Below are 24,157 nucleotides of genomic sequence, written 5' to 3'. Positions count from 1 at the left end.
CCCCCGGGGGGGGGCAGCTCGGCCCCCCAGCTCCCCTCTCCCAGGGCTGGGAAGGGGAACCTGGGGGGGTTTCTGCGTCCCCTGGGGGGTCACCCTCCCTCTCGGCCCTGGTCAGGGGCTCCTCCATGGTGAGGGTCCCCCCCAACAAGGCGAGGGGTGTCGCAGCACCCCCATGCACCCAAATCCCGCCCTCCCCCCCCGGAGCTGCAGGCGGCGGGGGGGGACCGGGGTGGCTCAGCCCACTGTGAACTTTGGCTGTGGGTGCTGCCCCGGTGCAGGGGGAGGAGCGGCCGCGGCCCCCCCCCCGGCTCAGACAGCCTCTGCCGCCGCAGTCACAGCAGCGCCCGGAGCCCTCTGCCCCACAAAGGTAGGTGGGGGCTTGCTGGGTGGGCTCCCCCCTGCACCCCAAGCCGGGTCCAGGGTGCCCCCACCATGGGTCTGCCCCACGGCTACGGTGAGATGAGTCTGTCGGGTCTCAGCGTGCCGTCCAGGGGCTGCTGGCCGTCCCCTGCCCTCACCTGACTCCGGGGACCCAGGGCAGATGTGGGGTGTCCCCCCACAGCCCCCGAGGGTGGGGGTGAGGCGGGGGCGTCAGCCCGGACCCCCTGTCCCAGCCCCACAGGAGGGAGCAGGGGGGTTGTAACCCGTGGCCAGCACCCGCTACCGGGAGCAATGGGGGCATGCTGATACCCCCCAAAGACCCCCCCCAAACGGGGCTCCTGGAAGGGGACACCCCCTCCCCAACAGGACAGGGTGGGACTTGGGGGCAGGTGGGTTGGGGGGGGTCCCAGCGGTGACGGTCACCTCCCTGTGTGGGTCAGGAGCAGGGAGCAGCCGGGGGGGGGTGGGCAGGAGCGGGGACGGGGTTAAGCCAGGGGGGAACAGCTGGGACACACCCCCCCCGGTGCCACACGTGGGGCGCTGGGTCCCGGCCAGGCAGTGACGCACGGCGCCCAGCTAATCCCTGGCATGCCGTGGGGACACTGGGCCCGGCCACAGACAGGTCGGTCCCAGACCCATCTGGGAGTGGGGGGCGGTGGGGTGCTCGCCCCCACCCTGGGAGGGCGACATGGGGTGCTGACCCCCACCCTGAGAGGACAGGGACCATCCTCTGGGGTCCCTGGGTGCCCCCCGGGCACGGAGCGAGACCCATGTGGGACCAGCTCCAAACTGGGGTCAATCTTCAGCCCCCCCCCAGCTCCTTTTACCACCGGGGGATGGAGGGGGGGGGTGGCTGCCCCACATGGTGTGGGGCAGGGGATCTGGGGGGGGGGCATGCACGGCTTTACCCGAGGTGCCTGGGTTCAACTTGGGGCGCGGGGGGTGATGTGGGGCAGGGGGGGTTGTGTGTGTGTGTGACACGGCCCAGGATACCGGGGTTCCTCTCCCACTGCCCCCCCCCGCCCCGGCCCCACAGGCCCCCCCCCCGGCCCCACCATGTGGCTGTACCTGGTGCTGGTGGCACTGGCCTGGGCACTGGGCTGGCTGGTGCGGGATCGCCGGATGCTGCCTTCCGTCAAGGACAAGCACGTCTTCATCACCGGCTGTGACAGCGGCTTCGGCAACCTGCTGGCCCGGCGGCTGGCCCGCAGGGGCTACCGGGTGCTGGCCGCCTGCCTGACCCAGAAAGGGGCCGATAGCCTCCAGCGGGGCTGCTCTGGCCACCTCCGCACCACCCTGCTGGATGTCACCCGCTCCGACAGCATCCGCCGCGCCGTTGAGTGGGTGCAGGCAGAGGTGGGCGAGAAAGGTGAGGCGGGCAGGGGGGGCAGGAGGGGACCCAGGGAGGTGCGGTAGGGCAGGATGGGACCCAGGGAGGTGCTGGGGGGCTGGGATGGGGACCCAGGGAGGTGCGGTAGGGCAGGATGGGACCCAGGGAGGTGCTGGGGGGCTGGGATGGGGACCCAAGGAGGTGCTATAGGGCAGGATGGGACCCAGGGAGGTGCTGGGGGGCTGGGATGGGGACCCAAGGAGGTGCTATAGGGCAGGATGGGACCCAGGGAGGTGCTGGGGGGCTGGGATGGGGACCCAAGGAGGTGCTATAGGGCAGGATGGGACCCAGGGAGGTGCTGGGGGGCTGGGATGGGGACCCAGGGAGGTGCTATAGGGCAGGATGGGACCCAGGGAGGTGCTGGGGGGCTGGGATGGGGACCCAGGGAGGTGCTATAGGGCAGGATGGGACCCAGGGAGGTGCTGGGGGGCTGGGATGGCGACCCAGGGAGGTGCTATAGGGCAGGATGGGACCCAGGGAGGTGCTGGGGGGCTGGGATGGGGATCCAGGGAGGTGCTGGGGGGAGGAAAGTGGGGTCCCAGGGAGGTGCTGGGGGGGACATGGGGTTCCAGGGAGGTGCTGGGGGGTTGGGATGGGGTCTCAGGGGAGGTGCTGGTGGGGGATGTGGCATCCCAGGGAGGTGCTGGGAGGGGGGACATGGCGACCCAGGGAAAGTACTAGAGGGCAGGATGGGACCCAGGGGAGGTGCTGGGGGGAGTGAGATGGGGACCCAGGGGTGTGGGATGGGGTCTCAGGGGAGGTGCTGAGGGGGGACATGGGGTCCCAGGGAGGTGCTATAGGGCAGCATGGGTCCCGGGGAGATGCTGGGGGGGACACGGCATCCCAGGGAGGTGCTATAGGGCAGGATGGGTCCCAGGGGAGGTGCTGAGAGGGACATGGGGTCCTGGGGCAGTGGTGGTGGGGGGACATGGGGTCCCAGGGAGGTGCTGGGGGGGACATGGGGTCCTGGGGGAGGTGCTGGGGGGCAGGGTAGGACCCCAGCAGGGGCTGGTAGGGAGCAGGATGGAGACACTATAGGGCAAGAGGATGGGCCCCACCAAGGGACGCTACAGGGCAAGATGGGGAGCTCCATAGTGAGGGTACAGGGCAGACCAGGGGGTCCCCGGGGAAGGTGCTGTGGGGCAGGATTAGGGGTCCCTGGGGAGGGGTTACAGGGCAGAACGGGGGGGTCCCACCAGGGCATCCCAAGGTGGAGGACGGGGGGCGTGTGGGGCAAGATGGGTCCTGGCAGGGGGTGCCGTGGGGCAGGTGGGGGGTCCCTGCAATAGGCTATAGGGCAAGATGGAGGGGAGGGTCCCACCAGGGCCAGGCTGGGGGTCCCAGGGGAGGTGCCACAGGGCAGGGACACAGCGAAGGGGACCGTGGCCACCATCCCGGACCCCCCGCCTCCCCCTCCAGGTCTCTTCGGGCTGGTGAACAACGCGGGGGTGGCCAACCCCATTGGCCCCACGGAGTGGATGGGGATGGAGGACTATCGCCAGGTGATGGCCGTCAACGCCTTCGGGGCCATCGAGGTGACGCTGCAGCTCCTGCCACTGCTGAAGCGGGCGCGGGGCCGGGTGGTGAACACCTCCAGCGTCCTGGGCCGCCTCTCGGCCAACGGCGGCGGCTACTGCATCTCCAAGTACTGCGTGGAGGCCTTCTCCGACAGCCTGCGGTGGGTGCCGGAACCTCCCCCATGGTGCCCTCACCCCACACAACCCTCAGCTGAGGGATTTGGGTCTCTTCAGTCTGGAAAAAAGACAACTGAGGGGGGGGGATCTTCTCGACACTTATAAATACTGAAAGGGTGGGTGGCAGGAGGATGGGGACAGTCTTTTCTCGGTGGTGCCCGGGGACAGGACAAGAGGTAACGGGCACAAACTGGACCGTAGGAAGTTCCATCTCAGCACGAGGAGGAACTTCTTGACGTTGAGGGCGGCGGAGCCCTGGCAGAGGCTGCCCAGGGAGGTGGGGGAGTCTCCGTCTCTGGAGACATTCAAGACCCACATGGATGCGTTGTGTCCAACCTGCTCTGGGTGACCCTGCTCTGGCCGGGGCCGGGGGGGGGAGGTGGTGGAGGAGATGATCTCCGGAGGTCTCTTCCCACCCCGGTCATTCCAGGATGATTCCGTGATTCCGCAGGCGCGACATGTACCACTTCGGGGTGAAGGTGAGCATCGTGGAGCCCGGCTTCTTCAAGACGGCGGTGACCAACCTGGAGAGCATCGAGGCCTCCCTGCGCCAGCTCTGGGACCGGCTGCCGCCCGAGACGCGGCTCAGCTACGGCGAGGATTTCTTCCACAAGTGTCAGTTGGGGGGGGGGGGGGGGGGTGGCTTCGGGAGCGGGGGGCTGCCTCAGTTTCCCCCCCGGCGGGGCTGTCTGACCCCCTCCCTCCCATCCTTTCCCCCCACCCCAGACCTCAAGGTGCAGCGGCTCATCATGAACTTCATCTGCGACGCCGACCTCAGCAAGGTGACGTGCTGCATCGAGCACGCGCTGGGGGCCCGGCACCCCCGCACCCGCTACAGCGCGGGCTGGGATGCCAAACTCCTCTGGTTGCCCGCCTCCTACCTGCCCGCCTGCGTCGTCGACTTCGCCCTGGCCACCATCCTGCCCAAGCCGGCCCATCGCGTCCGCTAGCCCGCCGCGGCCACCGCTTACCCCACCACCACCACCCAGGGCCACCAGAGCCCCCCCCCCGCCCCCCCCCCTTCCCCTGCCCCCAGCGCTGCAAATAAACCGCCCGTCCCGGGTGCTGTGCAAACCCCCCACCCGACCCTGCGGTGCTCAGCAGGGTCCGTCCCCCCCGTGGCTTGGGGACTCCTGGTGGCACTGGTGTGGCACATGGTGACACCAGCCCTGCTGCAATTATGGGTGGGGGGTGACACAGACGACGGTGCCACCCCCACCACTGCCCTTCCACCAGCCCCGGCACAGCCCCCCGCCCCCCCCCGCCGCCCCCAGCTGCCCCCCAGCACTGGGGTGGGACAGGGCTGCTCCCACCAAGGCCACGCATGTTGCCCCCCCCCTCCCCACCATTGCTCCCAGTAAGACCAGTTCCTCCCTGGCTGGGAGATTCCAGTGCATTCACAGGATGGGGCAGCACCCGGGGGGTTCCCCAGCCCCACGGCACGCACAGGAGACACACCCCCCACCAGACCCCCCAGTCCCACTCAGCCCCACAGGGGCCCCCCCCCAATCCCACAGGGGACCCTCCCCAGATCCCCCAAATCCCACCCCAGCCCCGCAGCACCCACAGGGGACCCCCCCACACCCCCAATCCCACCCCAGCCCTGCAGCACCCACAGGGGACCCCCCCACACCCCCAATCCCACCCCAGTCCCACAGCACCCACAGGGGACCCCCCACACACATACCCCAACCCCACAGCACACACAGGGGACACCCCCCAGACCCCCCCAGTCCCACTCAGCCCCACAGGGGACCCCCCCCAGTCCCACAGGGGACCCTCCCCAGATCCCCCAAATCCCACCCCAGCCCCGCAGCACACACAGGGGACCCCCCACACCCCCAATCCCACCCCAGCCCCACAGCACCCACAGGGGATGCCCCCCAGACCCCCCAGATCCCATCCCAGCCCCACAACACCCACAGGGGATGCCCCCCAGACCCCCCAGATCCCATCCCAGCCCCACAGGGGACCCCCTCACACACCCCCAATCCCACCCCATCCCCCCCAGCGTGGTGGGGGCAGGGGAACACGGGGCTCTACAGAAGCTTTTCTTTTTATTTCCAAACCCAGAGATGCTCCCCTGGCCCCCCCGGGCCCCCCCCAGCACACAGGGAGGGATCCAACGGGGGGGTGGTTGGCACTTGGGGCCCTGCCCCGGGGTTGCAGGGGGTGAGCGAGCTGGAGCAGCCCCCACAGCCCCCCAGGGGGAGGTCAGCGAGAGCCGGGGGGGGCCACGGCACCCATGGCGGGGGGCTACATGACCTCGTAGCCGCTGCGGATGCCCTTCATCAGGCAGCAGGCGAAGATGATGCCCAGGATCTGGAAAGGGAGAGGGGAAGGGGGTGGTCCCCATCCTGCCCCCACACACGGCAGGGGAGGGGGGCTCAGCCCCACATTGTTGGGGGGGACAACACACACTCGGCCCCACGTCCTACCTCGAAGAAGGCGATGCCCAGCGCGACGGCGGCCACGATGAGGATGTTCTTCTTCATCCAGGCTTCGATGCTCTGGAGGCAGCCCTGGGGGAGCAGCGGAGGGGGGAGCTCAGGGGGCGGCCGGACCCCCAGGGCTGAGCCTGGCGGTTGTGGGGGGTGGGGTGGGTAATGGAGGGCCGGGGGTGGGGGGGGGGGGGGAGGTGTCTCACCTTCTCGTAGACGGTGGCGGGGCTGGGGCGGACGTTGCAGGAGGCGACGGTGGCGTTGCGGCAGCAGGACCGCGGCACCGTGTTGTTGACCTTGAACCGCTCGATGGTGGCCCAGTCCGTGTAGTTGTTGGCTCCGCAGCAAGCGAACTGCCGGGGGTCGGGGTGGGGGGGAACGGATAGGAACCCCAGGGGGTCAGGGGGGGGACCAAGCCCCGCCCCCCCCCCCCCCAGCGCCCCCCACCACGGGGTCACCCCGTTACTCACATCCCTCTGGAGCTCGTCCACCGCCTGCGTCAGGGGCTCGTCCTCCCCATACTTGTGCATGGCGTCCCACAGCCCTTCCTCCAGCACCGAGCGGACCTGGGGGGGCGGGTCGGGGGGGTCAGACACTGGCGGGGGGGGGGGGGGGGGGCGGTGTCCACAGCACCCAGGGAGGCCCATGCCCCGTCCTCACGCGTCCCCCACCTTGTCCTTGAAGACGTATCCAGCGATGGCGGCGGCAATTTCCACCAGGAAGATGATGCTGAGCAGGACGGCGAACTGGAGCCGGGGGGGGGACACAGGGTGGGGGTCAGGTTGGGGGGGGGGGTTTAAGGTGTGTGTGGGGTCAGGGTGGTGGTGGTGGTGGTGGTGGTGGGTGGGGGGGGATCAGGGTGCTCACCGTGGTGACCATGCAGTAACTCTCCTTCCAGGCGCCGCAGCAGCCGAAGAAGGAGATGAAGAAGATGATGATGCCCAGCACCAGGATGGCGACGGGGGTGCTGGAGGCGGAGGCGCTGCTGACCGCCAGCGTCTTATCCAGGGCCACCTGGGCGTAGATGCCGATGGCGATGAGGGCCACGCCGCACACCTGGGGGGGGGGGGGACACGGTGGGGGGGGGGATAGAGAGCATTGAGGGGGTGCCAGGACCCATCTCTAGGGTGGGGGAGTCACCCGCAGCGGAGCATCATCCCCTTTCCGGGAGGGGATCCAGCAGCGCCAGGGTTTGGCCCCAAACTGGGGACTCCCTTTCTGGGGGTGATGGGGGGGGGGATTCTTTTCTGCCCCACCCCCCCCCCCCCCCAGCCCAGCCCAGCCCCGCCGGCCATGTCCCCATGGTGAGACGCTCCCCGGCCCCGCTGCGGCGAGGGGGGGGGCCAGGCTGGCAGCCACGGGAACGCCGGGAAGATCGGGAAGTCCGGGAAGTCCGACCTTCCGGCCACGGAGAGAGGCCTCGGAGCGGGGAGGGGGGGAGAGACACACGACACAGCGCCAGCCCCCCGACTTGGGGGTTCCTCGGGTGGATCAGGGGGTGCCAGGGCAGGGGGGGGTCACTCCAGGCACGGGCCGTCCCGGTGGGCACCGGCAGCCCCCCCCGATGTGGGAGCCAGGACACCCGCGGCCCTTCCCGCTGCTGGGGCAGGAGCGGGTCCATCCAAACCCCCCCCCCCCCCAGCACCCCCCCACGGGTGGGACCCCACCTCCCCCCCCCCCCGCCCTCAGTGTCCCAGTGGTGGTGGGGACTCCCCCCGGGCAGCCCCCCCGGGCCCTGTTTGCTCGCTGGGCGTGGGCAAACAGAGCCAAGGGGGGGGGCCGCCCGCTGCACAAACACTCAGGGTGGCGGGGGCCGGGGGGGGGGCTGGCGCCGGTGTCCCCATCATGTGTCCCCCCCCCCTCCCCGTGCTGGCGGGTAGCCCGAGCCACCCCCCCGCCTCCCCGGCCCTCCAGGGGTGACTCAGCCCGGCGGGATCAGGGTGGGGACCGGGACGAGTCACTCCCTGCGTGGGGGGGACGGGGGGGATGGCCGGGAACACACTCACCCCCCCCCCCCCCCCCCCCGTGTCTGTCATCCCCCCCCCCGCACCCCGCTATGGCCATTCGGCTCCTCGTGTCTCTTTCCTCACCCCGACTTCCCCAAACCCACGGCCTGCCCCATGGGGGGACCCCGGTCGGGGCAGCCGGGAGCCATGGGGCTTCGGGGGCATGAGGAGGGGGGGGACACACAGGGCCACCCGTGGGGTGCCCCCCCTGATGCCGGGGCTCAGCTTCCCTGGGCTGAGGTGTGCCAGCCTCGCCCTGCCCAGCCCCGTTACCCCTGGAACCTACTGACGGCGGCGCGCAGCCACAACGTTGCCCGCTGCCAAGCTTCTCCCGGGGTAGGTATTGTCGTGTCCCCCCCGCCCCCCCAGCACTCGCTACAGCCCCCTCCCCCCACCCCGAGCAGTAGGGACCGCCCCCCCCCAGCGTCCCCATGACCCCCAACTCAGGATTTGGGGGGTGTCCAGGGGGTGTCAAAGGGGCCATATAGGGGGGGAAGGCTGACGTCAGTGGGGGGACAATACTGGGGAGGCTGCCGCCTGCCATGGGGCCGGGGGGGGGGGCGGGCAGGGCAGGGAAGGGCCCGTCTGCCCGGTGCTGCCGGCCCCAGGCCCCCCCCAAAGCTCCGGTCCCCCCGGTCCCCCCCGGTGCCCCCCGACCCCGCACTCACCCAGAAGATGAAGTTGAAGACGAAAACCAGGAACTTCACGCATTTCATCCCGCCCTCCATCGCCATGGCCCGTCCTGCGGGAGCCGCCGCCTCAGCCCCGGTACCGGCCCCGGGCCCGAGCCCCAACACCCCGCTCCCGGTGCCGTGTCACCCCTCCCCCGGTGCTGCTCCCCCTGCCCGACTCCCACCCTCCCGATCCCCCGTTCCGCTCCCGGTGCCCGAGCCCCGGCGTTCCGGGACCCCTCCCGGTGCGCTCCCCACCCGCTCCCGCTGCCCGCCCGGTGCCGGTGCTCCCGGTGCCGGTTCGCCCGGTGCGCCCGGTGCCGCCGCTCCCCCGCCCCGGGCGCTCACCGGCGCCGTTGCTCCGCCGCCCGCTCCGTTCGCCCCGCGATCATGTGACGGGACCGGGGCGAGTCAACAGGAAACCCCGGCACCACCCCGGCACCGCCCCGGGACCCGCCCCCCCCCCCGCCCGGTTCCCCCCCGCCCCCCCCGCCGGCAGCGCGGACACGCGGGGCGAGGGACGGAGCTTTAATGGGGCCGGAGCCGCGGGAGGGGGGACAGAGGGGGTCGCGCCGGAGCGGGGGGGGGGATACGGACACACAGACACACACACAACCCCCCCCCCCCCCTCCCCAGAGCTCCCACCCCCTCCCGCACCCCGGGGTCTGGGCGTCCTGGACACCCCGGTGCCAGACACCCCGTGCCACTGGGTCCCTGTCACCCCGTCCTGCGTCCCGGGGTCCCCGACACTCCACACCCTGCGCCCCGGGGTCCCTGACACCCTGTGTCCTGCACCCCGGGGTCCCCAACACCTTGTGTCCTGTGCCCTGGGGTCCCCAACACCCCACACCCTGCACCGTGGGGCCCCAGACACCCCACACCCTGTGCCCCGGGGTCCCCAACACCTTGCGTCCTGCACCCCGGGGTCCCCAACGCCCAACACCCTGCACCCTGGGGTCCCCAACACCCTGTGTCCTGCACCCCGGGGTTCCCAACACCCCACACCCTGCACTGCGGGGCCCCAGACACCCCACACCCTGTGCCGTGGGGTCCCCACACCTTGCGTCCTGCACCCCGGGGTCCCCAACACCCCATACCCTGCACCGCGGGGCCCCAGACACCCTATAACCTGCACCCCGGGGTCCCCAACACCCCACACCCTGCACCGCGGGGTCCCAGACACCCCACACCCTGTGCCCCGGGGTCCCCGACACCCTATAACCTGCACCCTGGGGTCCCTGACACCCTGAGCCCCTCGGTCCCTGCCACCCTGTGTCCTGCACCCTGGGGTCCCCAACACCCCACACTCTGCACCCTGGGGTCCCGGCCACTCTATAACCAGCACCCAGGAGTCCTGGCTACCCCACACACTGCACCCCGGGGTCCCCAACACCCTATAACTGTCACTTTGGGGTCCCAGCCACCCCACACCCTGCACCATGGGGCCCCAGACACCCCACACCCTGTGCCCCGGGGTCCCCAACACCTTGCGTCCTGCGCCCCGGGGTCCCCAACACCCCACACCCTGCACCGCAGGGCCCCAGACACCCCACACCTTGTGCCCCAGGGTCCCCAACACCCTATAACTGTCACTTTGGGGTCCCAGCCACCCCACACCCTGCACCCCGGGGTCCCCAACACCCTATAACCTGTACCCTGGGGTCCTGGCCACCCTGTCCCCAGCCACCCCCTACCCTGCACCCCGGGGTCCCAGCCACCGTGGGCTCAGAGCCCTGGCACGGTGGCCAGCGCGGCCAGCACAGCTTCCAGGTGCTGGGGGTGCGTGTAGGCCACCAGGCCACCCCGGTTAGCCCAGCGCTCGGCCCCCGCTGCCCCCTCCACCGGGCAGTTGTAGACCAGCTCGGGGGGGTCCCCGGTGTCACCCTCCCGCCGCGCCCGCAGAGCCCCCGCCAAGGCCACCGCGCCCCCGCCCAGGGCCCGCAGGATGGCGTGGGGGGCACAGGCGTCCCAGGCGAAGGTGCTGCCCTGGGAGAGGACGTAGGCGTCCGCCAGCCCCAGGATGACGCAGAGCATCTTGTAGCCGGCGCCGGCGGCGAAGCGCAGGCGGTGACCGCAGAGGGGGCCCAGGGCCTCCAGCACCGCGGCCCCCTCCGCCCGGCTCAGCACCAGGCAGGGCGCGGGGCACGGCGGCGGGGGGCTGAGCGAGGACAGCCGCGTCTCTCCGTACGCGACGCCCCAGTGGTACCGTCCCTGCCACCTGCGGGGACGGGGACCCTGAGTGCGGACCCCCCCCATCACCAAGGACCCCATCACCTTGGGGTCCTTGGGTGGTCCCCCAAGGGCCACCTCGGGGACACCGTTTCCCCATCCCCAAGGTCTCCCCAGCTTCTAGGGGCCACGATCCAGCCGTGTCCCCCTACCCTCGGGTGCCACGATCCAGCTGTGCCCCCGCACCCCCGGATGCCGGTACCTGTGGGTCAGGGGGGTCCCGTCGGAAGAAGGGCTCGTTGATGACGCCCAGCACGGGGCAGCCCGTGCGCCGGTCGTAGGCCCCGATGAGCACCAGCGCCGAGCACAGCCCCGCCGGGGCGATGCCATCGACGGGGGCCACGTCCTCGCGCCCCGCGATGTACTCGTTGGTGGAGTCTGTGGGGGCAGCCGAATTGGCCGGGGCTCAGCCGCATTGGGGTGGGGGTTGTCCCCAACCCACTGTCTCCCAGTCCCGCCCCCCTCACCGATGGGGTCTATCCAGATGGCCAGGTCCTGGGGGGGCACGCTGAGGGCCACGCCGGCCAGCTCGGCGTCCTCCAGCGTCACGTCCCGGTGCACGGCGGCCGCCAGCAGCTCGGCGGCCGCCCGCTCGGGCTCCAGCACGGAGAGCAGCAGGGCGGCGGTGTCCCCCGGCGTGGCGCAGACCCGCACCGTCACCGTCTCTCCTGCTGGCACCCCCGGCCTCAGCCATGGCCCCCGGTTTTGGGGAGGTGGGGGATGACCCCGGCTCCGTGGCTGCCCCCCACCCCCAGCTCCCCAGGACTCACCCTGCCCGTTCCTGAACTCGTTGGACTCCTCGCCGTGGATGTGGCCCTGCAGCTCGGGGAACTGGGGGGGACGGGGACACAGAGGGTGGCTCAGCCCTCGGGGGGACACGGGGACACCCTGGGGACCCCACCCCCCCCAGCCCGTCCTCTACCTCCTTCCCCAGGTCGTGCTTGATGACCTCCTGGATGAGGACGTCCGCCAGCGTCTTGAAGTCCTGCAGGAACCTCCTGTTCCTGTCGGCCCCCGTCTTCTCGGCCACCAGCAGCTGGAAGAGGGGCTCCTCGCGCCGGCACAGCCGGGCGATGTGCGCCGCCTTCTCCGAGGCGCCCACCAAGGCCTGCAGCAGCCCCGCCATGGCCGGGGCTGGGAGGGACGCGGCGCTCAGGGCCGGGGGGGGGTCACAGCCCCTCGCGCCCTGTCCCTAATCGCAGGTTGCGGGCAGCGTCCATGCCGCACCCTGCCCGGCTCTGGCCCCAGGGTGGGGACACGGCTAAAATTATCCCGGCCGGCCGGCGGAGGCCACAGCCCAGGGGTGGGGACGTGGACGTGGGGACATGGGGACATGGACGCGGGGACGTGGGGACATGCGGATGTGGGGATGTGGGGATGTGGGGACATGGGGACATGGGGATGTGGATGTGGGGACATGGGGACGTGAGGACGTGGGGATGTGGGGATGTGGGGACATGGGGACATGGGGACATGGATGTGGGGACATGGGGACGTGGGGATGTGGGGACATGGGGACATGGGGACATGGATGTGGGAACACAGGAACATGGACTGGGGGATGTAGGGGTGCGGGGACATGGGGACATGGGGACGTGGGGATGTGGACGTGGGGACATGGGGACACGGATGCGGGGACGTGGGGACATGGGGACGTCGGGATGTGGGGACGTGGGGACATGGGGACGTGGGGATGTGGGGACATGGGGACATGGATGTGGGAACACAGAGATATGGACTGCAGGATGTAGGGGTGCGGGGACATGGGGACGTGGGGACATGGGGATGTGGACGTGGGGACATGGGGACATGGATGCAGGGACGTGGGGACATGGGGACATGGGGATGTGGATGTGGGGACATGGGGACATGGGGATGATGTGGGGACATGGGGACATGGGGATGGGGACATGGGGATGTGGGGACATGGGGACATGGATGTGGGGACATGGGGACATGGACCTGGGGATGTAGGGGCATGGGGACATGGGGATGGGGGGATGCAGGGATGTGGGGACATGGGGAACGTGGACGTAGGGACATGGACACAAGGGGATGTGGACGCGGGGATGTGGGGACGTGGGGATGTGGGGATGGGGGAAGTGGATGTGGGGACATCAATGTGGGGACGTGGGAATGTGGATGTGGGGACATGGGGACATGGACCTGGGGATGCAGGGACGTAGGGATGTGGGGACACAGGGACATGGGGACGTGGACAAAGGGACGTGGGGATGTGGGAACGTGGACGTGGGGATGTTGGGACGTGGATGTGGGGACATGGGGACGTGGATGTGGGGACGTGGACATAGGGGTGTGGGGACCTGGGGATGGGGATGTAGGGACATGGGGACATGGACCTGGGGATGTGGGGACGTGGGGACGTGGACACAGGGACGTGGGGACATAGGCACATGGGGATGTGGACATGGGGACGTGGACATAGGGACGTGGGGGACATGGGGATGTGGATGTAGGGACATGGGGACATGGGGACGTGGACATGGGGATGTGGGGACGTCAGGACGTGGACGTGGGGATGTGGATGTGGACACGTGGGGACACGGGGACATGGGGATGTGGACGTAGGGACACGGGGACGTGGACGCAGGGACGTCGGGACGCGGGTCCTGGCCAAGGAGGCGGCCGCACTGTGGGGTCCCCGCGCGGGGGGGGGTTCTGTCCCGCGTGGCGGGGGGAGCAGCCAGGGCTGGGGGGGGGGGACACGGTGGGGGGGGGGTGTCCGATCCCCGCTGCACCCCTGGAGCGCTGCGGCGCCACGGGGCCGCCCCCCCCACCCAGCCCCGCAGCCCTTCCCGGGGGCCGCGCCGCGCCGGGGGACCCCCACCCCCGGTGTGTCGTCCCCCCCCCCCGCCGCGGAGAGCCCCCCCCCCCCCCTGCGGCACCCTCAGAGGACCCGCGGGTCCCTCCAGCCTCCCCCCCCCCAGGTTGCCGTTACCGGGGCCGGTGCCGCTGACAGCTCCTGCGGGGCCGCCCGTGGGGCGGGGCCGGCGGGGCCGCGTCACGCCGCCGCTTTAACCCCCTCGGGCCCGCACCGTGCGGGGGGAGCCCGGTGTGCGGGAGGGGGTGGGGGGGTGGGTGGCGGTTGTGTGTCCAGGCGTCCGAGGGACCCTCGGTGTGCGGGGGGGGGGTGGGACCCAGGCGTGCGGGGCGGGGACGGGGACGAACGACACCCCCCGGTGTCGGGGCTCCGATCGCCGCCTTCTTCCGCTCCGGGGCGGCACCGGGAGGGGCGGGGGCGGGGGGAAATCGATGCCGCCGCCGCCGCCGCCGCGGGGAAACCGCTTCACCGGGAGTGGGGAATGCTCGCCGTCCCCCCACCCCCCCTCGCCCTTTACCCCCGGGACCCTCCACACACATACACACCCCCCCCCCCCGGTGTGTGTGTGGGTGTGTGTCCCCCTCCCGCGCCATCGCCGGGGCTGGCGGTGTCGCCCCGCGCCGCGAGGTGGCGCCCTCGCCCCGGCGCTGCTCCTCGCACCGGTTTTACCGGCCGCGGGGTGCATGTCCCCCCCGCCCCCCCCCCGCCACACACACACAGCGCCCCCCCCCCTCCACTTCCACCGCTCCGCAACCGCGCCGTGACGCCCCCTGGCGGGATGCGCTCACGCCGCCCTCCCCACCGGTAACGGCACACACACCCCCCCACACACACACACGCACCCCCGCGTGTATGTGTACGTGTGTGTCCGTCCCCCCCCCGCCACAACCGGGACTGGGTCTCCCCCACACCGGGCTGGGGACACCCCCCCCTCCCGCCACACCGGGGCCGGTGCCACCGGGGGAGGGGGGGGGGGGGGTGTGAAGGAGCGGGGGGGGGGCGCTCGTCCCCCTTGCCCTCTCCATGGTTCTGATGGGCACCGTGCGCGGAGGGGGTGGGGGGGGGACGGGGGGGGTTGTCACGGAGTCGGTTGAGGACAGGGATGGCGAACCGGGAGGCGACGGTAAAGGACCGGCGGGGGATGGCGACCACGGCGCGGGGCGCGGGGAAGGGATGAAATCCGGCATGGACCGGGGAAAGAGTCGGTCCCGGTAAAGGTTGGGGGGGGGAGGGGGGATGGAACGGGGAGGGGGGGATGGTAAAGGGGTGTGTGGGGGGGTGGAGCGGGAGGGAGCATCCCCGGTTTACCGGCGCGGCGGGACCCAACTCCCGGCAAGTGCGTTCGCCCGGCCCCGCCGCACTTGCCGGGAGTTGGGTCCCGCCGCGCCGCCTCCCCGCCACCACCGGAACCCGGGGGAGGTTGGGGGGGGGGGGGGTCGGCCCCAACCGGGTGAAGGGGGGAGGGGGGCCGTTCCCGGTGTTCGGGGGGGGGCCGGCGGCGGCTGGTGACAAGCCCCTGCCAGAACCCTCTTTTGTGCGGCCGCAGCCAATCAAGGCCGCTGACGACACACTTCTCTTGGGGTATAAAAACCTCCGGGGCCGCCGCTACCGCCGCTTTTTTCTTTCCTTTTCCCCCCCCCCCCTCCCCCCCCCCTTCCCCCTTCCCCCTTCCTTCCCCCCCTTTTTTTTTTTTTTTTTTTTCTCCGCTCCCTCCTCCTCTCGAAACTCCCCCCCCCTTCCCCTCCTCCCGGGGGGGGGGGGGGTCCCTCACCGCCCCCTCCCCCTGCTTCCCCCGCCCCCCCCGTTACACCGCCTTCTCCCCCCCCCCCCCCGTTCCGCGCCCCTTGCGCGTTGCGGTGGAAGCGGGGCGGGGGGGACGAGGTGGTTGGTTTTTTTTTTTTTTTTTTTTTGGGGGGGGGGGTTGGTTTATTTAGGGGGGGGGCGTGTTTTGGGTTTTTTTTATTTTTTTCGGGGTTGTGTTTTTTCTTTTTTTTTTTTTTTTTTTTTTGGTTTGTTTGGGTTTTTTTTTTTTTTGGTTTTTTTTTTTTCTTCTTCTTCTTTTCGCCCCGGGATGGCCCCGGTGTTGCTCTGCTTGGCGGCGGCGGTGGCGGCGGTGGCGGGGGTGGGGGGGCTGGAAGGGCAACCTCTCCCCCCGGCTTCCGAGCCCGCTTGCCCCGTGTGTCTTTGGCGGCGGCACAGCAAGGAGCTGCGGCTGGAGAGCATCAAGTCGCAGATCCTGAGCAAGCTGCGGCTGAAGGAAGCGCCCAACATCACCCGGGAGGTGGTGAAGCAGCTCCTGCCCAAGGCCCCCCCCCCTCCAGCAGCTCCTCGACCTCCACGACTTCCAGGGGGACTCGCTGCAGCACGACGAGTACCTGGAGGAGGACGAGTATCACGCCACCACCGAGACCGTCATCAGCATGGCCCAGGAAAGTCAGTGCCGCCTTTGTTCCGCCGCCGCAAACTTCCCCGGGTCCCCCCCCCCCCAGCAACCCCGGTCTCCCCCCCCGCACCTCCCCGTCCGTCCCCCCCCCCCCGCGCCGGTTCCCTTCAGCCAGCCCGGGCGACCGCCGGCAGCGTCCCCCCGGGGTGTCCCCTCCTCCCCCGCGGCTCCCCGTCCTCGCCTCACACCCCTCCCGCCTCGGGGTGCACCCCCCCCCCCCACGGGGATCCCCGGTCCGCAGCACCCCCCCCGCTCGGCCCCCCCCCCCCGGGCAACTCCGTGTGAGTCCCGGGGCGGGATGCACCTCACCGGGACACGACGGGGACACGGGGATGGGACAGCCCGGCCGACAGCCGCTACGGGGCACCGGGAACCGGGAGACGGGACTGGGAATGGCCCCGGGGTGCTGGGACCCGGTACCGGGTGCTGGGACCCGGGACTGGGGACTGGGAGGTGGAACTGGGGACTGGGACTCAGCACTTGGGACTGGGACATGGCACTGGCACCAGTAGGTTGTGGGACTGGGCGCTGGCAGCAGGTACCGGGACCCGGCGCTGGCACCGGTCTGAGCACCGACACCGCGGCTGGGAGCTGGGACCCAGCACCGCGTACTGGGACGTGGCACTGGGACCCGGGGACCTGGCACTGGGCGCAGGGACTCGGCACCAGCCCTGGCACTGGGACCGGACTGGGGACATGGGGCAGATGGCACCGTGACCTCCTGGTCCCCAGGGCCCTGCCGGGCAGTGGGTGCCAGCGCTCGCCTCCTGCCATGGCACATGGCAGGGTGACGGCAGGGTGACACAGGGTGACAACAGGGCGACGGCAGGGTGACAACAAGGTGACGGCAGGGTGGCAACAGCGTGACAGCAGGGTGGCAGCAAGGTGACAACAGGGTGGCAGTAGGGTGACACAGGGTGATGGCAGGCCCTGCGGGGGACAGCCAGAGTGGTGGGGGGCTGCAAGGGGTCCCCAGCAGGGAGGGGACGGAGCACGGGGGCTTTGCTGCGCTGTAATGTGGCTCCGTCTGTCTGTCTGTGGGCGAGCGGGTGGGGGTCTGGGGCTGCGCCCCCCCCCCCCGCCCCTCTCCCTGCCTCAGTTTCCCCCTCCCCAGCTCCGGCTCCACCTGCTCCCGAGCGGGACGAGGCTGGGGGGGGGGGTGTGAGACCCCCGGGAGTGGGGCCGGGTGCGAAGGGGGAGCGGAAGGGAGGGAAGTGTGAGGCACTGCCCACCCCCCCCAACCCCCCCCCACCCCACCCCCCCACCCCCCCCGCAGCCCCCCAACGAATTTCCTTCCCAGGCATTAATAGACTCGGGCGGCTTTGAAATTTTATTACCCATAAAATTGACAACACGCTGGGGTTTTCCTCCCCGCGCCGCGTTAACGCTTGCTGCCCCCCCCCCCCGCCAACCACCACCCCCCCGGCCCCTTTAACAGCTCGGGGGCCCCCAAAATAAATACCAGAGGGCGGCCCCTCCTCCCGGCCGGCCGGGTCCCCCCCGGCCCCCCTCTGGGAGTCCCACAGCCCCGGGGGTCCCACGGCCGGATGCGCCGCAGGGTCCGGGGCCTGCGCCCCCCCCACCTCCGTCCGTCTCCCCCTCTCGGTCCACCACCGCTCCGTTATTATTATGATTTTTTTTTTTTCCCCTCCCTCCTGGCCCCCCCCGTGGCAATTGTGTGGGGTTTTATGGTTCCTGAACAGAAGGAGGGAAAGGGCTTTATAGGCAGCAGAGCCATAAAGCTCTCGGGTTCCCCCCGGCCGTCCCCCCCCCCCCCCAGTTAATCCCAAACCACCACCCCCAGCACCCCTCCACCGCCACCTCCCCCCCCCTCGTTTTTTTTTTTTTATTTTTTAACTGCAGAAGGACCCCGGGAAGGTTAATTGGGTCCTAAACCCATTTAGGGGCTACCCGTGACCCCCGCGACCCGTGGGGTGGAGGGAGCTTAATGAGGGGCGATGGGGGGGCCGGGGCGGGCACGGGCCGGGGCGAGGGGCTGGCGGGGGGCCCGGGGGTGGAGGGCCGGGGGGGGGGGCCGGGAGCCGCTCAAGGTCAGCGGGCCATGAGCGGGGGACACAGGGGACATGGGCAGAGCCACCACTGGCACGTGGGCGACGAGGGGTCCCCGGCCCTGGGGGGGTCTCCAGCGTCCGTCCCCCCCACCCCGGCGCGGCAAGCGAGGGGTTAACGGGGCAGAGGTGGGAGCCCCCAAATCCGGGCCCCGGTGGGAACAAAGAGCCGGGGGGGGAGTGGGGGTGGGGGGGACCGGGGGCCGTGCCCCCCCCCCCGCTCCCGGCACATACTCAGCTGTGACCGATGTCCCGGTAACCTTTATCCCCCGTTGCCACAGCGACGGGACGAGCATCCTGGCACCGCCGCAGCCCCGTGCCAGGAGCAGCCAGCGTGGCACAGCCCCCCCACCATCCCCCCGGACACCCCCCCCACCCCCCACCCCCCCCACCACCACCCAGCACCTCCCTCTGCCACCCCGGACCCCCCCAGCTCGCCCCCGGGGCCGCAGGCACCCCGCTGTCCCCCCGCGTCCCGGGGAGGGGATCGGTGCGGCCGGTGTCACGGTGAGGGGCTTCGGTGGCAGCTTTCGGGGCCCTGCGCCGGCTCCGGCACTGCTTTGGCATCTCCCACTGGGAGACCCTACAAAAACAACCCCGGCCGGTGCTGCCCCCCCCTCACCGGAGCAAAGGGGGTACCACGTCCCCTCAGGCCACCAGGACCCCTTGAGGTGGCCACCGGCCCGGGCTGGGACAACACCCCACCGACGACGGGTGGCAAAGACCCCGTGGAAGGGGCTGGGGGGGGCACAACCTGCCCTGGGGCTGGGAGCTGGGGGGGGCCAGCGTGGCTCGGAGGGGACAGGGCAGGGGACAAATGCTCCCCGGGCAGGTCCTGGTAGGGGGGGGGAGCGCGTGTTTAATGGGGGGCTTGTGCACAGCAAATTGCTGGGAGGGGTCTGGGTGGGCAGCACCCGGATCCGTCCATCCGTCCTTCGCTCCCCCCCCGCCCCAAGCCCCTGTCACTTTGGTTTATGTGCGGCGCGGCGGGGGGGCTGGATGGCATTCGCGGGGCTGCGGCCGGTGTCGTGACCCCCATGTGTTCGGGGAGGCCTCGCGCGCAGCAAATGGCCCCGCGCTGCAGCTGGGTGCTATTAAACCTGACCGGTGCGTGGCAGGGGGAGGGGGGCTGCTGGGGACAGGGAGGGGGGACGGGAGGATGGGGAGGGGGGGGTTTGGAAATTCCCAGCTCAATTTGACACAGATGTTTGCCGAGCAGGGAGGGCAGGCGTGGGGCCGGGGTGCTGCCGCGGGGCTGGGGGAGGGCGGCCGGGGACCCCCCACGCCCCGATGGATGCTCGGCATGGGGATGCCGGGGGTTGTGGTCCCGCCAGGGCGGGTGTCCCTGTCCCCGCGGTGGCCACTTGCCATCGCTGAGAGCATCCCCCAGGGCACGACCCACCGGGGGTCCTGGGTGAAGCATCCCCACGGCTGGCAGAGGTGTGGGGCCAGCCCCAAAAACCAGCCCAGGAAGGGTGGGCGATGGGAAGGGGGGCGATGGGAGGGTGGGAGAAGGGAGGGATGGTGGGCGCTGGGTGTCCTCTGGGACACTGGGCCGCCGGCGGGGACTCCGGTGGTACCCAGCCCGGTGCCACGGACCCTCCTCGGGGCTTCGCCGCATCCCTACGGGACCAGGCGCGTTCCCGGCTGCTGCACAGGGACGCGTTGGGAACCGGCTGCCCCGAAGCAGGTGCTGTGGGGCCGGAACCCCCCTCCCCAGCCCCGCTCGGTCCCCGCGCCCCCCGCGGGGGATCATGAATCCCCGGTGACACGGGGTCAGGGGGCAGCCGGGGACCTTATTGCCAATGGAGGGACAATGACCCCCGGGGCGGCCTCTGACCCGACCTTCAACTCCTAACGACCGAGGAGGAGCGCGCCCGGCCCCTGCGCACCACGGAGCCGCTGGTGGCGGTGGTCGTGGGGGGGGGGGTGGTCCCGGGGTGGGGGGGGGGGGGTGGTCCCCGGGGTGGGGGGATCCCGGGGTTGGGGGGATCCTGAGGTAGGGGGGTCCCGGGGTTGGGGAGTCCCAGGGCTGGGGGGGTCCTGAGGTAGTGGGGGTCTCAGGGTAGGGGGGGTCCCAGGGGAGGGGGGGTCCCAGGGGAGGGGGGGTCCCAGGGCAGGGGGGCATCCCGGGGCGGCCTCCCCTGACGCTCCTTCCTCCCTCCCGCAGCGGACCCGGTGGTGCAGATCGAGGGCAACCCCCATTGCTGCTTCTTCAACTTCAGCCCCAAGATCATGTTCACCAAGGTGGTGAAGGCGCAGCTGTGGGTGTACCTGCGCCGCGGTGCAGCACCCCTCCACCGTCTACCTGCAGATCCTCCGCCTGAAGCCGGTGACGGAGGAGGGCAGCCGCCACATCCGCATCTCGCTCCCTCAAGATCGACCTCAACTCCCGCGTGGGGGCACTGGCAGAGCATCGACTTCAAGCACGTGCTGCAGAACTGGTTCAAAGCAGCCGCAGAACAACTGGGGCATCGGAGATCAACGCCTTCGACCCCAACGGCAACGACTTGGCCGTCACCCTCCCTGGGACCCGGCGCCGAAGGGCTGGTAAGTGACCCAGCAGCGGGGTGGGCGCGTGGCTCGGAGGTGGGGGTCGTCCCCCCCCCACCACGGCCCCGGGGGTCGGCGCTGCGCAGAGCTCGTGGGGCATCATGGTGGCTCCAGTGCTTGGATGGGCACAGGGGTCCTGGCTGTCCCCAGGGAATGGGGGAATAGGGGCGGCAATGGGGACAGGGGCGGGTGGGCGGCACAGCTCCATGGGGCTGGTGACAGCTTGGGGGGGTGGTCATGGCTCTCTGGGGGCAGTGACAGCTCCATGGGGACAATCACAGCTCCATGGGGCTGGTCGCCGCTTTGTGGGGGAGAGTCACAGCCCCATGGGGGGACAGTGACAGCCCCATGGGGACAATGACAGCTCCATAGGACCAGCCACAGCTCCACAAGACTGGTCACATCTCTGCAGAGCTGGCGATGGCTCCATGGGGCTGGTCACAGCTTTGTGGGGACAGTGACAGCTCCATGGGGACGATGACCTTCCCCTCACAAGACTGGTGACACCTCCACGTGGCTGCTGAGAGCCCCGTGGGGGACAATGACAGCTCCATGGGGCCAGTTACAGCTGCACGGGGCTGGTCACAGTGCCATGGGGATGATGACACTTTCATGGTGCTGGTGACACCTCGATGGGGCTGGTGACACGTTGATGGGGCTGGAGAAACATTGATGGGGGCTGGTGGCAGCTCAATGGGGGTGGTGACACCTTGTTGGAGGTGGTGACACCTTGTTGGGCTGGTGACACCTCAATGGGGCTGGTGGCAGCTCTGGGGGGCTGGTGACACTCTCGTTGGGCTGGTGACACCTTGTTGGGCTGGTGACACCTCAATGGGGCTGGTGGCACCTCAATGTGGCTGGTGGCAGCTTCATGGGGCTGGTGACACCTCAATGGGGGCTGAAGAAACATTGATGGGGCTGGTGACACCTTGTTGGGCTGGTGGCACCTCCATGGGGCTGGTGGCAGCTCCAGGAGGCTGGTGACACCTCGATGGCTTGGTGACACCTCAGTGGTGCTGGTGGCACCTCGTTGGGGTTGGTGGCAGCTCCAGGAGGTTGGTGACACCTTGATGGCTGGTGACACCTCAGTGGGGCTGGTGGCACCTCGTTGGGTTGGTGGCAGCTCCAGGAGGTCGGTGACACCTTGATGGCTGGTGGACACCTCGGTGGGGGCTGGTGGCACCTCGTTGGGTTTGGTGGCAGCTCCAGGAGGTCGGTGACACCTCGATGGGTTGGTGACACCCTCAGTGGGGCTGGTGGCACCTCGTTGGGTTGGTGGCAGCTCCAGGAGGCTGGTGACACCTCGATGGGCTGGTGGCACCTCCATGGGGCTGGTGGCAGCTCTGCAGGACCGTGCGGGACACGGGGAGCCGGGACGGTGGGACGGCAGGACGGTGGGGTCAGCCCAAAGTTGACGTGTGTGTGTGTGTATGTGTGTCCCCCCCTCTCCCTCCACTCTCCCCCCTCCCCCCCCCCAACCCAGCACCCCTTCATGGAGCTGCGGGTGCTGGAGAACAACAAGCGTTCGCGGCGCAACCTGGGGCTGGACTGCGACGAGCACTCGACCGAGTCGCGCTGCTGCCGCTACCCCCTCACCGTCGACTTCGAGGCCTTCGGCTGGGACTGGATTATCGCCCCCAAGAGATACAAAGCCAACTACTGCTCGGGGCAGTGCGAGTACATGTTCATGCAGAAGTACCCCCCACACCCACCTGGTGCAGCAGGCCCAACCCCCGGGGCTCGGCGGGGCCCTGCTGCACCCCCACCAAGATGTCCCCCATCAACATGCTCTACTTCAACGACAAACAGCAGATCATCTATGGCAAGATCCCGGGAATGGTGGTTGACAGATGCGGGTGCTCTTAAAAAAAAAAACAGCCCCGGCTTGGGGCTGCCCCCCCTCCGCCCCCACCCCGGCCCCCCCCCCCAGCCCCCCCCCACCCCGGTCCTCCTCGCTCCTCCTCCTCCACCACCAACAAACTCCTCTTCCAGTTTTTGGGGGTTTGGATTTTTTATTTTTTTTTTGGTTGCTTCTTTTTTTTTTTTTTTTTTTTTTTTAAAAAAAAATTACAAAAGAACAAAGCGTCGAAATTCCTTCGGATGTTGGGGGAAGAGAGAGAGAGAGAGAGAGAGAAGAGGAGCCCACGGAGAAACGCTGCACCAAACCCGCGCTTCGACATGCATTGTGCAATAAAGCAACCGGACGGAGAAGGGAAGGGGACGGCCAGGGACCCCCAGCACCGCCACCCCCCGCCCGCGGCACCCACAGCACGGCACGGCACCGGCATGGCACGGCACGGCACGGCACTCCTGCCCCAACTCAACGGCGACGGAGGGCGGCCGAGCGGACCCCACGTCACCCCGCGCTCCTGGAGCGGGGACGGGGATGTCCCTGCCCGCCCCACGGCCAAGGTGACATCCAAGGGGGTGGTGTGGCCCCCGTCCCCCAGCAGCCCCGCGGTGCCAGCCCCGCTCCTGCAGTGAGGACGGCGGGATGCGGCAGCCGGACCCCCCGGGACGGGCGCACCGGGGCCAGGCGAGCACCGGTGACAGCTTCGGCCCGGGGAGGAAACCGTCTCCCTTCTTTAATTTATTTATTTATTAATCACCCTCCCGGCCGGCGCTTTGCTGCGGGAAGCCCCCCGCTCACCCCGGTCCCTTCCTTCACGCCGCCAGCACCATCCTGGCACCCATGACCCGACAGCGGGGACAGCCCTGGGAGGGCTGCTTCAGCCCGGACCCCCCCCCGCCCTGGTACCGCGCCGGTGTCCCGGGGCATCCCCGGGCACGGACGGCCTGGGGGGGAACGGAGCTGCTGCCCACGCTTTGGATCCGGCACTGGCACCGCCGGCGGGATGGCGCTGCTTGTCCCGGTGTTGCTGGGTGGGATGGCAATGCTCATCCCGGGGATGCTCACCCTGGGGGATGCTGATGTTCGCCCCGGTGTTACCAGCAGGATGGTGATGCTCACCCTGGTGTTACCGGTGGGATGGCGATGCTCGCCCCGGTGTTACCGGTGGGACAGCGATGCTCGCCCCGGTGTTACCGGCGGGACGGTGATGCTTGCCCCGGTGCCCGGCGCTCTCCAGGGACTGCTCGGGGGGGCTCCTGCGGCGGCGGTGGCCGGTGGCCCGGGGTTATCCGGAGGCGGCACCGGCCAGAATTGGACGGAGGCTCCGGACGGGGAGAAATTCCGCTGACGCGGCAGATTCGCCCCCCCCCCCCGGCCCCCCCTCGGCCGGCGTTTGGGTTATTTTCGCGTGAGAACGGGCTCCCCGGCCCTTCCCCCCCACACACCCCCCCCCCCCGCGCTGATGCAACCGGGGCCCGGCCGGAGCCGACCCTGGCGCCGAGCGGCCGCCGACCCCCCCCCACCCCCCCCCCCTCCCCGGCCCGAGGGGGCGGCCCGGGACCGCCCCCCCCCCCCCGGCCCCCAGC

General features: G+C 70.1%; 4 protein-coding genes across 5 annotated transcripts; 2 read left to right on the top strand and 2 right to left on the bottom strand.

Moving 5' to 3' along the window:
• Positions 1-78: 78 nt before the first annotated feature.
• RDH5 (retinol dehydrogenase 5) lies at positions 79-4,491 on the top strand. The gene is made up of 5 exons (XM_054187135.1): positions 79-1,003; positions 1,418-1,750; positions 3,191-3,449; positions 3,917-4,080; positions 4,192-4,491. Exons 1-5 carry the CDS (start codon positions 970-972, stop codon positions 4,413-4,415), a joined length of 1,014 nt encoding a protein of 337 aa, XP_054043110.1. The 5' UTR covers positions 79-969; the 3' UTR covers positions 4,416-4,491.
• A 1,012-nt stretch (positions 4,492-5,503) lies between these two features.
• Positions 5,504-9,036, bottom strand: CD63 (CD63 molecule). The gene is made up of 8 exons (XM_054187156.1): positions 8,932-9,036; positions 8,581-8,654; positions 6,774-6,962; positions 6,578-6,652; positions 6,377-6,472; positions 6,113-6,259; positions 5,904-5,987; positions 5,504-5,787 (listed from the first exon to the last, which is right to left on the bottom strand). The coding sequence occupies exons 2-8, from the start codon at positions 8,644-8,646 to the stop codon at positions 5,722-5,724; spliced, it is 723 nt and encodes a 240-aa protein (XP_054043131.1). The 5' UTR covers positions 8,647-8,654; positions 8,932-9,036; the 3' UTR covers positions 5,504-5,721.
• Positions 9,037-9,224: 188 nt separating this feature from the next.
• INPP1 (inositol polyphosphate-1-phosphatase) lies at positions 9,225-13,894 on the bottom strand. Of its 2 annotated transcripts, none has more exons than XM_054187137.1 (6): positions 13,772-13,894; positions 11,735-11,946; positions 11,583-11,643; positions 11,280-11,480; positions 11,015-11,190; positions 9,225-10,818 (listed from the first exon to the last, which is right to left on the bottom strand). In XM_054187137.1, exons 2-6 carry the CDS (start codon positions 11,936-11,938, stop codon positions 10,309-10,311), a joined length of 1,152 nt encoding a protein of 383 aa, XP_054043112.1. In that variant the 5' UTR covers positions 11,939-11,946; positions 13,772-13,894; the 3' UTR covers positions 9,225-10,308. The 2 variants fall into 2 exon arrangements, with proteins under 2 accessions (XP_054043112.1, XP_054043111.1); XM_054187136.1 differs by having other exon boundaries at positions 10,323-10,801.
• Positions 13,895-15,725: 1,831 nt separating this feature from the next.
• Positions 15,726-22,621, top strand: GDF11 (growth differentiation factor 11). Its single transcript, XM_054187133.1, is given in 12 exon segments — positions 15,726-15,962; positions 15,964-16,087; positions 20,337-20,446; positions 20,448-20,531; positions 20,533-20,565; positions 20,567-20,614; positions 20,616-20,642; positions 20,644-20,688; positions 20,690-20,716; positions 22,203-22,418; positions 22,420-22,446; positions 22,448-22,621. Coding segments are annotated over 12 exon segments (1,116 nt in total). The 3' UTR covers positions 22,586-22,621.
• Positions 22,622-24,157: the final 1,536 nt, after the last annotated feature.

Source organism: Rissa tridactyla, assembly GCF_028500815.1.
Source record: "Rissa tridactyla isolate bRisTri1 chromosome 24 unlocalized genomic scaffold, bRisTri1.patW.cur.20221130 SUPER_24_unloc_1, whole genome shotgun sequence".
NCBI classification, from domain to species: Eukaryota; Metazoa; Chordata; class Aves; order Charadriiformes; family Laridae; genus Rissa; species Rissa tridactyla.
Note: the sequence above shows the minus strand (reverse complement) of the source record. Positions and strands in the feature narration are given on the sequence as shown.